Source organism: Trachurus japonicus, chromosome 13 (genome assembly GCF_045865225.1).
Source record: "Trachurus japonicus isolate A0001 chromosome 13, Traja_1.0".
In the NCBI taxonomy this organism is placed as follows: Eukaryota; Metazoa; Chordata; class Actinopteri; order Carangiformes; family Carangidae; genus Trachurus; species Trachurus japonicus.
Window position 1 is genome coordinate 8,673,640 of NC_140919.1, and position 14,801 is coordinate 8,688,440.

At 43.1% G+C, this 14,801-nt stretch overlaps 2 protein-coding genes across 2 annotated transcripts in view; both read left to right on the forward strand.

The window, feature by feature from the left end:
- LOC146975382 (protein NLRC3-like) overlaps window positions 1-9,103 on the forward strand; it is a 40,795-nt gene extending 31,692 nt beyond the window's left edge. The window contains exons 2-7 of the mRNA XM_085794609.1: window positions 1,474-1,611; window positions 6,247-6,360; window positions 6,546-6,624; window positions 6,785-7,013; window positions 7,165-7,883; window positions 9,089-9,103. Of these exons, the coding sequence (XP_085650735.1) occupies window positions 1,523-1,611; window positions 6,247-6,360; window positions 6,546-6,624; window positions 6,785-7,013; window positions 7,165-7,883; window positions 9,089-9,103 (1,245 nt within the window). The 5' untranslated portion in view covers window positions 1,474-1,522. The remainder of the gene's footprint in view (window positions 1-1,473; window positions 1,612-6,246; window positions 6,361-6,545; window positions 6,625-6,784; window positions 7,014-7,164; window positions 7,884-9,088) is intronic.
- LOC146975383 (protein NLRC3-like) overlaps window positions 1-14,801 on the forward strand; it is an 85,613-nt gene that overhangs the window by 30,256 nt on the left and 40,556 nt on the right. The window lies entirely within an intron of this gene.

A 14,801-nucleotide genomic window follows, 5' to 3' on the forward strand; every position in this document is an offset into this window, starting at 1 on the left:
AGCTTTCTCTAATACATACGGTAAATCATTTGTGAAAATACTGAATAATAAAGGACCAAGGCAGCTCCCTTGAGGTACTCCACATGTCGTGGGTTTGGTTTCTGAGTAGCTGCCGTTAAAAAATACTGTTTGTGTCCTGTTTGATAGATAGCTATAAAACCAATTAAGTGCAGATTGCTCAAAGCCATAGCAGGACAGTTTTGTTAGTAGTAAGTGATGATCAATTACATCAAAAGCAGCTGAGAAATCCAGAAATACAACACCAACCATATTTTTGTTATCAATTGCTCTAAGCCAATCATCAGACATGCTAGTCAGCGCCGTTGCCGTGGAGTGAGCCCTTCTGTAAGCATGTTGAGAGTTACAGATAATGTTATTAGCAGATAAATAATTATTAATTTGTTCAAATACAATCGTTTCCATTATTTTTCCTAATACTGGTAATAAACTTATAGGACGGCTATTTGAGCCGGAAAAGGGCATTCTCTTGCTTTTTGGCAGTGAGATTATATATTAATTATATGGGTTAATGCAGGAGCTATCTGATCAACAGCTATTTTGAGAAGCCTGCTGTCAAGGCCATCAACACCCGATGGTTTGTCTTTGCAGTTTTTTAGGATATCCTTTACCTTGTTATTGCTTATATTCTCCAGTTTAAACTTGGGTTTTTTTCCATTCATTTTATTTCTTATTAATAGGTGAGATATATCATTACTTAGATTAGACATGTTTCCTCTTATTTTTTCTAGTTTGCTAATAAAATAATCATTTAAATAGTTTGCAATTTCATTGGGCTTGGTGATGAACTTGCCATTTGCCTCCATAAAGGCCTCCTATCATTTCCTACCTCGTTAACTCGTTTTTCAAAGTAAATTTTCTTTTTTTTCCTGTTAAGTTTGGTAACAGAGTTTCTCATTTTCTTATAGAGGTCCCAGTCACATATATTTCCTGTTATACTTGCAGTTTTTTTCATTTGATCTCTCATTCTCATAGCATCTTTAATTTCTTTATCTAACCAGGGTGTTTTGGCATTCCTGACAGTAGACTTCTGTAGTGGTGCATGTTTCTCCACTAGAGGCAAAAATAAATTGTTAATTCATAGAGCAATTTCAGGATTATTGGCTGCTAAGACTTCAGACCAACAGATTTCTTTCACATCATTAACAAATACATCTTGATTGAACCGTTTATATGACCTTTTAAAAATAATTTTGGGTCCAGGATTACTTACTTTAATGTTTCTTCCAACTATGACCAGGTTGTGATCACTGCTGCCGATGGGCACAGACAATATATTATTACACAGGTCTGGACAATTTGTAAAAATATGGTCTATGCACGTTGATGTTTTAGTGCCATCCTGCTTTACACATATTGAAGCAGAGAAGAAGAGCCAATCAGTGGAGGAGCAGCTGGAGACATGATGGACATGTGAGCTGCTGTGCAGATGAATGATGTGTGTTTCCTCTGCAGGTGAAGCTACAAAGTGTGTGTGAGCTGATGTGGATGTGAGCTCAGCAGCATGGATCAGTGTGAGGACAGAGAGGAGGGAGCCCCTCCCTCTAAAACCACTCTGTGTGGGGGACGTCAGAGCCAGACCACAGGTCAAAGGTCAGAGTTTAAAACAGTCAGAAAGACTTTTCTCTCTAAAAGTCAGTTGTTGTGTTTATTAAAATATTGAAGATATTTTTCATCAGTTTTTCTCCAACATGCACATTCATCAGTTGTGTTGTTGTTTCAGGATCCAGCAGAGACCAGACTCTCCTGAACCCAGCTGTCTGTCTTTAAAGAGCAACATGTCAAAGGACTTTTACATTACCTTTAAAGGAGGATGTGGATCAGCTGATCAGATGTAAGAGACAAAACTACATCTCAAAGTTTTTGAGTTTCTGTTGAACGTTCTTCCTGTGGAGTCACATTTCAATGATTCTCATTAAAAACTGAGTTATAACTCAGACACACGTTCAGTGAATGACTGACAGCATCCCATGCATCTTTTTTTCTGTTACTGCATCCACTGCTGACACTACTAAATATAACAGCTGCTTTTTTTTCACTTCCTGCAGCAGTCGCTCCACTCCAGCACTAAAGTTCTTTTTATGTTTGGAGTCCGACGCTCCCTTTAGATTTTTGTTTGGGCATTTTAACTTTCTTTCTCAACTCACCTTCTCTGGCATTCTTGATTTAAAGCTATGGTCTACGATCTGAAAGACAATGAGAAAAATTTGAAAAACGCCCTCGACCCTAGTGAGGATGAGCTGTATAGAAGATGAATTAACTTAACAGCCAATAACGTAATAATTTTGGCCATTTTGAATGTAATAAAGCCAATAATGTAATAACGTGCCAATAATGTAATAAAACCTTTGAGCTAATAACGTAATAACTTTTTGCCAATGATGTAATAAGTTATTACATTATTGGCTGGTAATAACTGGTGCCGATAATGTAATAATACATAAATATGACAGCAGTTCTTGGAAATAAAAGGCTTTTTTACAGTTTTTGTGCATTTGCTAATCAAAAATAGGTAAGTGGATAACATAGTCGTCATATTTATTCATCCAAGATATGTACTACCTTTCACCTCTCTCTCTCTCTCTCTCTCTCTCCCTCTCTCTCTCTCCCTCTCTCTCTCTCTCTCTCTCTTCTACCATGCTTAATGATATGTTTGCAAACGGAAGAAGTAAGCATTGTAGGCTATCAACAACCTCCAAAACATAACCAAACCTAGTAGTAGTAGTAGTAGTAATTTATTTGTCCCCGTAGGGAAATTGAGTGTTGAAACTTGTGTATTGAATGGTGTCTGCCAGCCAGTTAATGTTTCAGTCAAGTATAACTTCCTGCCTCAGACAAACCATTGGAAATAGGCAATGTGAAATGTGATAATCCCAGCATGGCTCGGAGGAGCAATGGAGTTGATTTGATTTTACCATTCTCTTTCTATTTGAATTTTTCTTTTCAACACGTTGAGCTTAAAGGTCCCGTGTTGGATAAAGTGACATTTTAATGTTTTAATGTTTTTTTAATGTATAATGTTTTTTTTGTGTGTTTTTTTTTTACATTTGTGAATGAAAAAACTACCTTTATACTGTATGGAGCAATACAAACATCTACCTTTAGACTTTCACAGTATTAACATAGAACCTAAAGCTGCTTTATCATCACTGTAAAAACAAACAAATAAAAAAAACATTGAAATGTCACTTTATCCAACATGGGACCTTTAATCTCAACGTGTTAATGTAGTTCTTAATTTTCAAACATGAAAAACAAAGTTAGACGTATGAAACCTGCAGAGATTTCATCTTAGATCTTGAAGAGTTCTAAAACTTGAACTTGCGTGTTCGTTTGATGAAGTACGCAGGAGACGTTCAGTTACAAAATTTGCCAAAATTTATTTATAAAAGAATCAACTAGGAAAAGAGATGGTGTACAGAGCTCCGGACCAGACTAAGTTTCCCTGACCAACATGCCGCAGCAGCATCAGTTCACCAAGTCTGATGCTGTCTCCTGTCCCTGTCCAGTTTTATAGTTACTGATTACACAAATAAAAGATATGATGTAATTGATGTAATGTGCATCCTCATTGGCTGGAGTCCATACGCCATGACCTCGTGTCTGACCCCAATCTCATGCTTGGTGCTAATCAGCTGTTGATAGCTCCTATTAAACAAGGGACAAGAGAAAGAGAAAAGGACAAGAAATACAGCCCTCCCCGCATTCGTCAGCTTTTCCCTGCGTCAGCTGACTATCACAGTTATGTACGAAGACCAGATATCCCAGTTGTTTATCAAACAACCAGTACACTCAGTCCCCGTGTGTAACTGCTACTTCCCCTGTCATGTGTATGTCATTCTCTGGGCTGTAAGAGGAAACACAGTAATTACACCAATTATAGAAAAGTTGATTACATGCTTCATTATTAATCTGATTGTCACGAGCGTATCATATGTCTAAGGCAAATGTCAATATCCCAAACATTATAGCAATATACGATTTTGGGGTAAATATCACAACAATCTCCAACAGCTGGTTTCAGTAGTGATCTATTTGTTGATTGGTGCTGGGAAAGAAAACATTTCTTTGAGAAAGAGATTTCTGAATGGTGTTGTACAATTCTGCTGCCACTTCACCATCAAGTTGGAAAAATGATGGCTAAATATGTTAATAAAAAAAAAAAATCAATGGTAAAACCAAAAAACGCCAATGCTCCTCCGAGCCATGCTGGGATTATCACATTCAATACACAAGTTTGGTTATGTTTTGGAGGTTGTTGATAGCCTTCAATGCTTACTTCTTCCGTTTGCAAACATATCTTTAAGCAATGCTAGAAGTGAGAGAGAGAGAGAGAGAGAGAGAGAGAGAGAGAGAGAGAGAGGTGAAAGATAGTACATGTCTTGGATGAATAAATATGACGACTATGTCATCCATTATACCTATTTTTGATTAGCAATCTGCACAAAACTGCACAAAAGCCTTTTATTTCCAAGAACTGCAGTCATATTTATGTATTATTACATTATCAAAGGTTTTTTTAATACTAGGCCAATAACGTAATAACCAGCCAATAATGTAATAACTTATTACATTATTGGCAAATTAGTTATTACGTTATTGGCTCAAAAATGTTATTACATTATTGGCACGTTATTACATTATTGGCTTTATTACATTTAAAATGGCCAAAATTATTACGTTATTGGCTGTTATTACGTTATTGGCCGTTATTACGTTTTTGGTTGCTACAGGCCCATGTTACAAAATGTAGGAAAAGGAAGTCATTCACATTTGTAAAGGTTAAAAATATCTTTGCAGAGAATACTTTTGAAAACCTAAAACTGTTAACTCTTTGACTGCCAGCCATTCTCACAGCAGCTTCCTCCAGCTTGCCAGGCATTTTCCAGCTTTTTGACTGATTTCCGTAGACCCACCATAATATTATGTACTGTTACTACATACACATTCAACCCATCAAAGGAAAGAAGAGGGTCTCTAGTTTCCAGCAAAAAAACCTGTTTGTTTCTATCTTGTTCCAGTCTTGTGAAATTGACGGTTGAATATAGGTTAGTTTAGCCCAAAATGCCATTTTGGCACCAAAATCTTGAGAAAAAGAGGTTTTTGTGTCGGCTGTCATTTTCAGGTGAACCAGTACAATTGGCTCCTTTATATTTTGCTTTAGTGACGCCTCAACATCTGTACAGTTGTTCTCTTGTAAACAACAACTAAATCAACACTGACAAATGACTTTTGATGACAAAAGACAAAATATTTAGCTACTGACACACACTTCTGCAGCCTTTTTTCTTTCTTTTCTTTGAGTTACAACTTTTTCTTTCCTTTTTTTTAGTGTGTGTGCGTACGTGACGTGTGCGTGTGCATACGTGTGTGCATACGTGTGTGTGTGTGTGTGTCTGTGTGTGTGTGTGTGTGTGTGCGTGCGTGTGTGTCTGTGTGTGTGTGTGTGCGCGCGCGCGCGCGCGGATCAGTTCGACAGGTTTTTGTAGCCGAAACACGGCGCTTTAGATCAGATCCAGCTTCCTCTGGTCAGCAGGCAGCGGTCTCACTCACTCTCTCTGTCTCACACACATCTACACACACACAGCCGACAGCTCTGGCTGACGCCCCCTGAACTCACAGCCACAGACATGTGCGCTCACAACAGAGTACAGACACTCCCACCACGTTTACCTCTCGTCACGTTCGCCGGCGCCGTCCGTTCCTCATCCACACTACTGTAGATCGCGGGGTTTTCAAGCTGCTATCCGAGTGATTTCTCGCAAAATCTGGCGACTTTCCAAACGCTCTTGATGACTAACGACGAGCGATCGACGGGGTTGTTGTTACTAACGTTTGTGCTTTGTATCACGGAGCTGCACAGAGCTTCAACGAGCTGCCGAGCCGCCATGAGCCCCGCCGCCGCCCCCTAAGCTCTCACCGGTGGCCAGAGTGTCACGGAGCGGCGCCACTGCAGTCAGACACCCGCACCGCTCCGTGAGGGGGGGGGGGGGATACGCTATATTTTTTACATCTCTCAATCCAAATGTGTTTTTCTGCACTTTATTTTGATGATACAAGTCTGATCTTCACAGAGGAGTAGGGCAAGACATTCAGCATGGCGTTGCCATTAAAAAAACGCTAAGACGAGTTATCTCGTCTTTGGCAGACTACGCTTGGATTCGCTAAGACGAGATAACTCGTCTTTGGCAGTGAAAGAGTTAAACATGAGTTGTGTTGTTGTTTCAGGATCCAGCAACAGAGACCAGACTCTCCTGAACCCAGCTGTCTGTCTTTAAAGAGCAACGACTCAAAGGGCGTTCTCATTGACTTTAAAGGAGGAGGTGGATCAGCTGATCAGATGTAAGCTGTAACTGACAGTCAGACTCAGGTTATTGTAGAAAGGAACCAGTTTGTACGACGTGTTGTTGGACCAGGTCTGAAACCAAAGTGTCTCTGTCTGTTGTGAACGTCCTCAGGGGACATATAAAGTCCATCTTGTATTATCTCTCTGTCCTGATGTTCCCTTGACACTGATTCCTCCACAGAGTGGACCAGGAGAGCTCAGAGGTTCCCAGTGGTCAGTCTGCCCAGCAGCATCAAACACACCTGGACTCCATGTTTATGGTGAGGACATGTCCAACAGCTGCTGTTACATCTGTTGTGTTCACCATCATCTCCATGCTGCACTTTGACACCAGTGGATCGTCAGTCTGTCCAACATGGATCTGATGTTTGGCTCCATGGTTTTAGTTTGATGCTGTCACTCATAGAGTTTCTGTTCCAGCTGCTGGAGGAGAACATGGTCACTTTTGTCAAGAACGAGCTGAAGAAGATCCACAAGGCTCTGAGTCCAGATTACCCAGAATGCTCAGGGAGTGAGAGGGAGGAAGAGGAGGTTATGGACAGTGAGGATGAAGAGCAGAGGAGGAGCAGCAGAGAGGCATTAGTGAAGATCACAGTGAACTTCCTGAGGAGGATGAAGCAGGAGGAGCTGGCTGAGCGTCTGCAGACCAGTAAGAGGATTTCTCTAAAGATTCAACATGATGAACAAATGAGAAATTCACTGACATCAACACATGGAGGGAAACGTTCATATAGTCGTTATTTAGAGGAATTAAAATGTTATATTTTGTATTTGATCATTTTTCTTATGTTTTCATTCAGAATATTTTGCTCCAGTTTGTGGACATAAACTCAAATCTGTCCTGAAGAAGAAGTTCCAGTGTGTGTTTGAGGGGATCTCTAAAGCAGGAAACCCAACCCTTCTGAACCAGATCTACACAGAGCTCTACATCACAGAGGGATGGGCTGGAGGGGTCAATGATGAACATGAGGTCAGACAGATTGAAACAGCGTCCAGGAAACCAGACAGACCAGAAACAACCATCAGACAAGAAGACATCTTTAAAGCCCCACCTGGAAGAGACCGACCAATCAGAACAGTGATGACAAAGGGAGTGGCTGGCATTGGAAAAACAGTCTTAACACAGAAGTTCACTCTGGACTGGGCTGAAGACAAAAACAACCAGGACATACACTTCACATTTCCCTTCACCTTCAGAGAGCTGAATGTGCTGAAAGAGAAAAAGTTCAGCTTGGTGGAACTTGTTCATCACTTCTTCTCTGAAACCAAAGAAGCAGGAATCTGCAGGTTTGATCAGTTCCAGGTCGTCTTTATCTTTGACGGTCTGGACGAGTGTCGACTTCCTCTGGACTTCCACAACACTGAGATCCTGACTGATGTGACAGAGTCCACCTCAGTCAACGTGCTGCTGACCAACCTCATCAGGGGGAACCTGCTTCCCTCTGCTCGCCTCTGGATAACCACAAGACCTGCAGCAGCCAATCAGATCCCTCCTTACTGTGTTGACATGGTGACAGAGGTCAGAGGGTTCACTGACCCAATGAAGGAGGAGTACTTCAGGAAGAGGTTCAGAGATAAGCAGCAGGCCAGAGAGATCATCTCCCACATCAAGACCTCACGAAGCCTCCACATCATGTGCCACATCCCAGTCTTCTGCTGGATCACTGCTACAGTTCTGGAGGAGCTGTTGAAGACCAGAAGGAGAGGAAAGCTGCCCAAGACCCTGACTGAGATGTACATCCACTTCCTGGTGGTTCATCTAAAACTGAAGAAGGTTAAGTATGATGGAGGAGCTGAGACGGATCCACACTGGAGTCCAGAGAGCAGGGAGATGATTGAGACTCTGGGGAAACTGGCTTTTGAGCAGCTGCAGAAAGGAAACCTGATCTTCTATGAATCAGACCTGACAGAGTGTGACATCGATATCAGAGCAGCCTCAGTGTACTCAGGAGTGTTCACACAGATCTTTAAAGAGGAGAGAGGCCTGTACCAGGACAAGGTGTTCTGCTTCGTCCATCTGAGTGTTCAGGAGTTTCTGGCTGCTCTTCATGTCCATCTGACCTTCATCAGCTCTGGACTCAACCTGATGTCACAACAACAACAAACAACCTCCAAGAAGACTGAAACAACAGGAATCAAATCTGCAGAGACAAACCTCTACCAGAGTGCTGTGGACGAGGCCTTACAGAGTCCAAATGGACACCTGGACTTGTTCCTCCGCTTCCTCCTGGGTCTTTCACTGAAGACCAATCAGAATCTCCTACGAGGTCTGATGACACAGACAGGAAGTGACTCACGGTCCAATCAGGAAACAGTCCAGTACATCAATAAGAAGATTGCAGAGACTCCCTCTGCAGAGAAAAGCATCAACCTGTTCCACTGTCTGAATGAACTGAATGATCGTTCTCTAGTGAAGGACATCCAACGGTCCCTGAGATCAGGACGTCTCTCCACACATTGTCTGTCTCCTGCTGAATGGTCGGCTCTGGTCTTCATCTTACTGTCATCAGAAGAAGATCTGGACGAGTTTGACCTGAAGAAATACTCTGCTTCAGAGGATGTTCTTCTGAGGCTGCTGCCATTGGTCAAAGGCAAAGCCTCCAAAAAAGCTCTGTAAGTGTAAAGATAGCATTTATTCATCATTACATAAAAACACTTTTGTTTTTGCAACAGGTCAGATAATAAATTCCCTTCTCCTTTAATTCTTCGTGATCATCTCATTAGACTGAGCGGCTGTAACCTCTCAGAGAGAAGCTGTGAAGCTCTGTCCTCAGTCCTCAGCTCCCAGTCCTCTAGTCTGAGACACCTGGACCTGAACACCAACAACCTGCAGGACTCAGGAGTGAAGCTGCTGTCTGGTGGACTGGAGAGTCCACACTGTAGCCTGGAGACTCTCAGGTGAGGATCCATCCAGCTGTTTATCTGATGCCACTTGAACACAGCAGCAGGTGTTGACAGAGGGTTCCTGTGTGTTGTTGTGTGTGTTCAGTCTGTCAGGATGTCTGGTCACAGAGGAAGGCTGTGCTTCTCTGGCCTCAGCTCTGAGCTCCAACCCCTCTCATTTGAGACACCTGGATTTGAGTAACAACAACCTGCAGGACTCAGGAGTGAAGCTGCTGTCTGGTGGACTGGAGAGTCCACACTGTCGACTGGAGACTCTCAGGTGAGGATCCATCCAGCTGTTTATCTGATGCCACTTGAACACAGCAGCAGGTGTTGACAGAGGGTTCCTGTGTGTTGTTGTGTGTGTTCAGTCTGTCAGGATGTCTGGTCACAGAGGAAGGCTGTGCTTCTCTGGCCTCAGCTCTGAGCTCCAACCCCTCTCATTTGAGACACCTGGATTTGAGTAACAACAACCTGCAGGACTCAGGAGTGAAGCTGCTGTCTGGTGGACTGGAGAGTCCACACTGTCGACTGGAGACTCTCAGGTGAGGATCCATCCAGCTGTTTATCTGATGCCACTTGAACACAGCAGCAGGTGTTGACAGAGGGTTCCTGTGTGTTGTTGTGTGTGTTCAGTCTGTCAGGATGTCTGGTCACAGAGGAAGGCTGTGCTTCTCTGGCCTCAGCTCTGAGCTCCAACCCCTCCCATCTGAGAGAGCTGGACCTGAGCTACAATCATCCAGGAGCCTCAGGAGTGAAGCTGCTGTCTGCTGGACTGGAGGATCCAGATTGGAAGCTGGACTCTCTCAGGTATGGAGAGGCTGCTGCAGCCACACACACTAGGAACTTTAAGCAACTGCGGATTTTGCCACTGCTACAGCAGCCGGAAATAGATCTTCGCTCCGCTGATCGAGACTTAAGCCATTGTACCGGCGTTGCCTGCCGTCGCCGGCTGATCTACCACGGCAAATCAAGCATTCTCACGTTGTCACTACAACGCGTGTTTCAAACATGAGCTGTGCAGCTTTCATCAGTCACAGTGATGAACTACTGGGATCAGGAGTTTCTCCTCATGATGACTTCAGTGTCTCATCATGACTCACTGTGTCATATTCAGGAGAAGAGATGTCAGTGATGAAAGCAGCTGTTGGCAGCTGTGCTCTGAGTCTCTCCAGATGTTTGGATCAGACTTTATTTCAGAGTGTATCAGGAAACATTTCAGCTGCAGCTGGTTGAACTGCTCCTGAACCAACAGAGTGTTTGACCTGAACAGTCCCAGAGACCGTAGACACCTGTTGAGTGTGGACACATTAATAACAACACAGCAACAAGAATCAAAGCATGTCCACTGCTCAGAAACATTCGTCTCCCAGCGTCTCCAACCAAGGAGGAAATAACCAGGCGGCACCATCAGGTCTCTGTCTGGTCAGATATTGATGATCAATAATCAGATCAGTGTCTCTGAGATCCTGATCTTGTCCTGATGAGATGTGTTGTTGTGTTAAGGAGACAGTAAATCACAGTGTGACATCCAGATGTCCTCACTGTCCAGAGGCCTGGAGCTGTCAATCAGAAGAAAGTGAGTGTAGTGAACAGTGTAATAATCAGTGTTTGTGGCTGAATGTGTGTGTGATCAAACAGCTGTTTTCAGACTGTGTGTGTGCTGCGCCAACACGTCTGACTCCAGATCAGATCTTCAAACAAACACAAGTTGTGTTCACACTCAGTCAGTACGTTTACATGACACTTGAAAAAAACGAATTATTGCCTTAATCCGACTATAACAGGACAACTGAAGTACATGTAATGACCTTAGTCCGACTGAAATCGGAGTTGGAGAATTCTGATTAAGACACCCAGATAATGCGATTGGAATTCGATTTTCTCTGACTTTAGTCGGAGTATAACTGGACAATGCATGTGCGCATGCTCCACAACAGTAGAGACGGCACCAAGTGGAGCAGAGAAGCCACCTGAAGTAAAGAAAAAAACCCAACAACAGCGCTGATTCAATGCATTTCACACAGCGTGACCAGCAAGAGTGTTTTATTAAAAGAGAGAGAGAGAGAGAGAGAGAGAGGAAAAAAGGAAGCCCGTACCCTATTCTCAGCGCGAATCCGGCCCAGACTGACGCGTCTGGTCGGGAACTGCAGTTGAGAATTTATTATTAATCTACTAAATTGTTTATATTCAGTTTTTTTACGAGGTGACAGAAAAGTCAACAGGACAGGGGGCGTATTAACCCGCTGAAACAACGGGTGGCGCCGCATGAGGGGGCGGACCCCGTCAGTTATTCGTTTTTCTCAGTTGCATGTAAATTGAGACAAGGACAGAAGTCCGACCAAAATCGAATTTTGAGCAGAGCTCGATTAAGCTCTGCATGTAAACATACTGACTGTTTCTCACTAAACTCAATGTGTGTTTCACTGAGCTCTAACAAACGTGTTGAGTTTCCTTCCTCATCAAACACTGAAACCATCCACTGTTCACTGTTCTTTTTTCCTGGTGCATTATGGGATATCTGGGCTGGTCAGCTCCACCTGTTGTGTCTTCATCTTATTTGCTGTGACGTGTGTTTGTGCAGCTTGAGAGTCAGAGAGTGAAAGTGTGTGTCTCACACTGCAGTGACATCACATGGAGAAAAGACATGATGAAGTGTTTCCTCCTGGTCTCCTCCTGCTCTGTATCATCACTCAACACAGTCTCACTCCCAAGGCGTAATAAACGGACGTTTGGTCAGGGCCCTTTCGCGTTGTTTCCAGACGCTCAAGGTACCCCTCAGCGTGGGACCTGAACGCACAGGGATTTCAATTGATTTTAATGCAATCCCCTCCGCGGCGATATGTGACGCTCAGAGCAAGTGCTCCAGCCATCCATTCACTCCTATTCCGATCCGGCCACGGTGCTGAAAGACGCCGTGAGCTCCCCTCCCATTGGATAACTGAACCTCGTACCATTTGCAGCTGAATTCGTATATTTATACAGCAATTTGGCCGCAAAAATAACATTTCAACATATTTTTATGACATTTCTAACGAGAAATGTGTGTTTTACTTTCAAAATCTATGTTGAACGAATTCAAATTATATTTTGTTTGGCAAATTGAATCTGTTAAAATGTGTACAATATGTTAATTCAGCTTTCTGGCCATAAAAACAACATTTCGGGATATATCTGGCATTGTTTGAGGACATTTCTAGCGAGAAATGTATGTTTTACTCTCTAAATATATGTTGAATGAAAGCAGATTGTGTTTTATTTGTCCTGTAACAATATCACAGCTTGTGCTTGTGACTGTAGAGCCGCTTTGGGCGTCATGTTGCCATAACAACGGCCCGCAGAGACTCCGTTCCGGAGTCAGAATCATGGTGCAGCTTCCTCATAATCTGATGACAGATTATGAGGAAGCTGCACGCTTTTCAAACCTGCTCAGCAATGTAAACTGCAACGTGACCTCATTTTAACCGACAGTATATTTATACGAAGGATTCAAACGATTTACAGGCCGGACCTATTTCTCCAGCCGACAGGCGGACAGCTTCCGCGTTGTTGCCGAGGATGTGACGTCATTGCAACGGCGCCACCATAGACTGCGACACTGCCATCTACGGCGTCTGGACGGAACTACAACACCTTAACAGTGTGTTTTGTTAGTCAGTTGTGATCATGAGGAGTGGAAATTAAGCCATGTTGATTTAATTCAACAACATGTGAATAAACAGTGAGGAATCGGAACAGTTAGACAGCTCTTTTTCAACAAAGTCCAAATAATTCAAGTAACTCAAGTCATAGGCCTTTTTTTTTTAATTCCAGAAAACAACATTTCTCCCCCCTTCTCCCTCCTCCCGCCCAGGAACCTTAGTTTATAATATAGTGTAGAATGAACCCATCCACTGTAGTAATGTTTATGCACAACTGCACCACTTTAGCCAGCTCCTTTATTTCTGGTTTTACATTGGACAAACTGATTAAGGCTCCACTTTCAGGAGACACAGCTATTCTTTAATAACTTCCACATTCGTTGGGTTACGTTCAGAGGTTTATCAGGGCAGGGCCTAGGGTCATCCAGTGTTAGCAATTACAGACCCATCTGACCTTCACAGGGGTCACAGGTCAACTTTTCATGTGAAATTTGACGATATTTGCTATTATTTCAGGCATAAAACACCAATACTTGGAGCCGAGAAGCTGAAATGTTAGCTTCTAGTCCAGACCTTTGAGCAGATTGAGCGTGCCAAATATCAGGGCTGTGTTCCACTCAGAAGTGTCCAAAATGGCCAAAAAGCAGTGTTCATTTCTAATCCTTCATTGTGTACAAGACTAAATTCAACAGATAGTCTTTAATAACTTCCACATGCTTTGAGCTGGAAGTCTGAAAGTTTCAGGGTTTTGTCAGGGGCCTAGGGCCACCCATTATCTGCAATTTCAGACCAATCCCACATTCAGAAGGGGTCAAAGGTCAAGGTTTAGTGTGAAATTTGACGATTTTTGCTATCAATTCAGGCATAAAACACCAATACTTTGAGCTGGGAAGCTGAAATCTTTAGATTCTAGTCCAGACCTTGGAGCAGATTGACGGTGCCAAATATCAGAGCTCTGCTCCACTCGGAAGTGTCCAAAATGGCCAAAAAGCAGTGTTCATTTCTAATCCCCCATTGTGTACAAGACTAAATTCAACAGATAGTCTTTAATAACTTCCACATGCTTTGAGCTGGAAGTCTGAAAGTTTCAGGGTTTTGTCAGGGGCCTAGGGCCACCCATTATCTGCAATTTCAGACCAATCCCACATTCAGAAGGGGTCAAAGGTCAAGGTTTAATGCGAAATTTGACGATTTTTGCTATCAATTCAGGCATAAAACACCAATACTTTGAGCTGGGAAGCTCAAAACTTTAGATTCTAGTCCAGACCTTGGAGCAGATTGACGGTGCCAAATATCAGAGCTGTGCTCCACTCAGAAGTGTCCAAAATGGCCATGGTAAGTGTCAAAGGTCGCAGGGGTCAAACATCAAAGTTAATCCTAACAAAACACACACGCTTTAAAGCAGATATCAGTGGAATGTTTTTGTTAATATAAGTCCTAAATAGTCCTATTTTCCGTCAGCAATCACTTACATGAAGTATTTCAGCCTAAACACGAGTCTCTCCGTCACTCTGCTCTGCTGTAACCCGAGGAGAAAATTTTCCTTGTGGGATACAAGTGTTATCCAATGAGGGGAGAGAACGGCATGAAGGGCTGTGTGTGCAGCCAAGGGATGCGCGTGAATGTGGTGACGTAGCACGAGGACCAATTGATGCCTGACAAGGGCGGGGGCTGCTAACTCATGGTGCGTTCAAGGAAACTCGTACTTTGTGTTTTTCCTTCCTGTGAAGTCATACCAGTTCGATCTGGTACGAGTTCACGGGTCGGAAGTTACGAGTGGCCGTTATAGGGAACTTTCACAGACAACAGGACGGTAAAAACACGAGCTACGGGTTACCTGGAACGCTACCAAGTCATAGTTGTGACTTGAAGCTGTAACTTACGGTTTCAAAAGCCTGCCTTGAACACAGCAT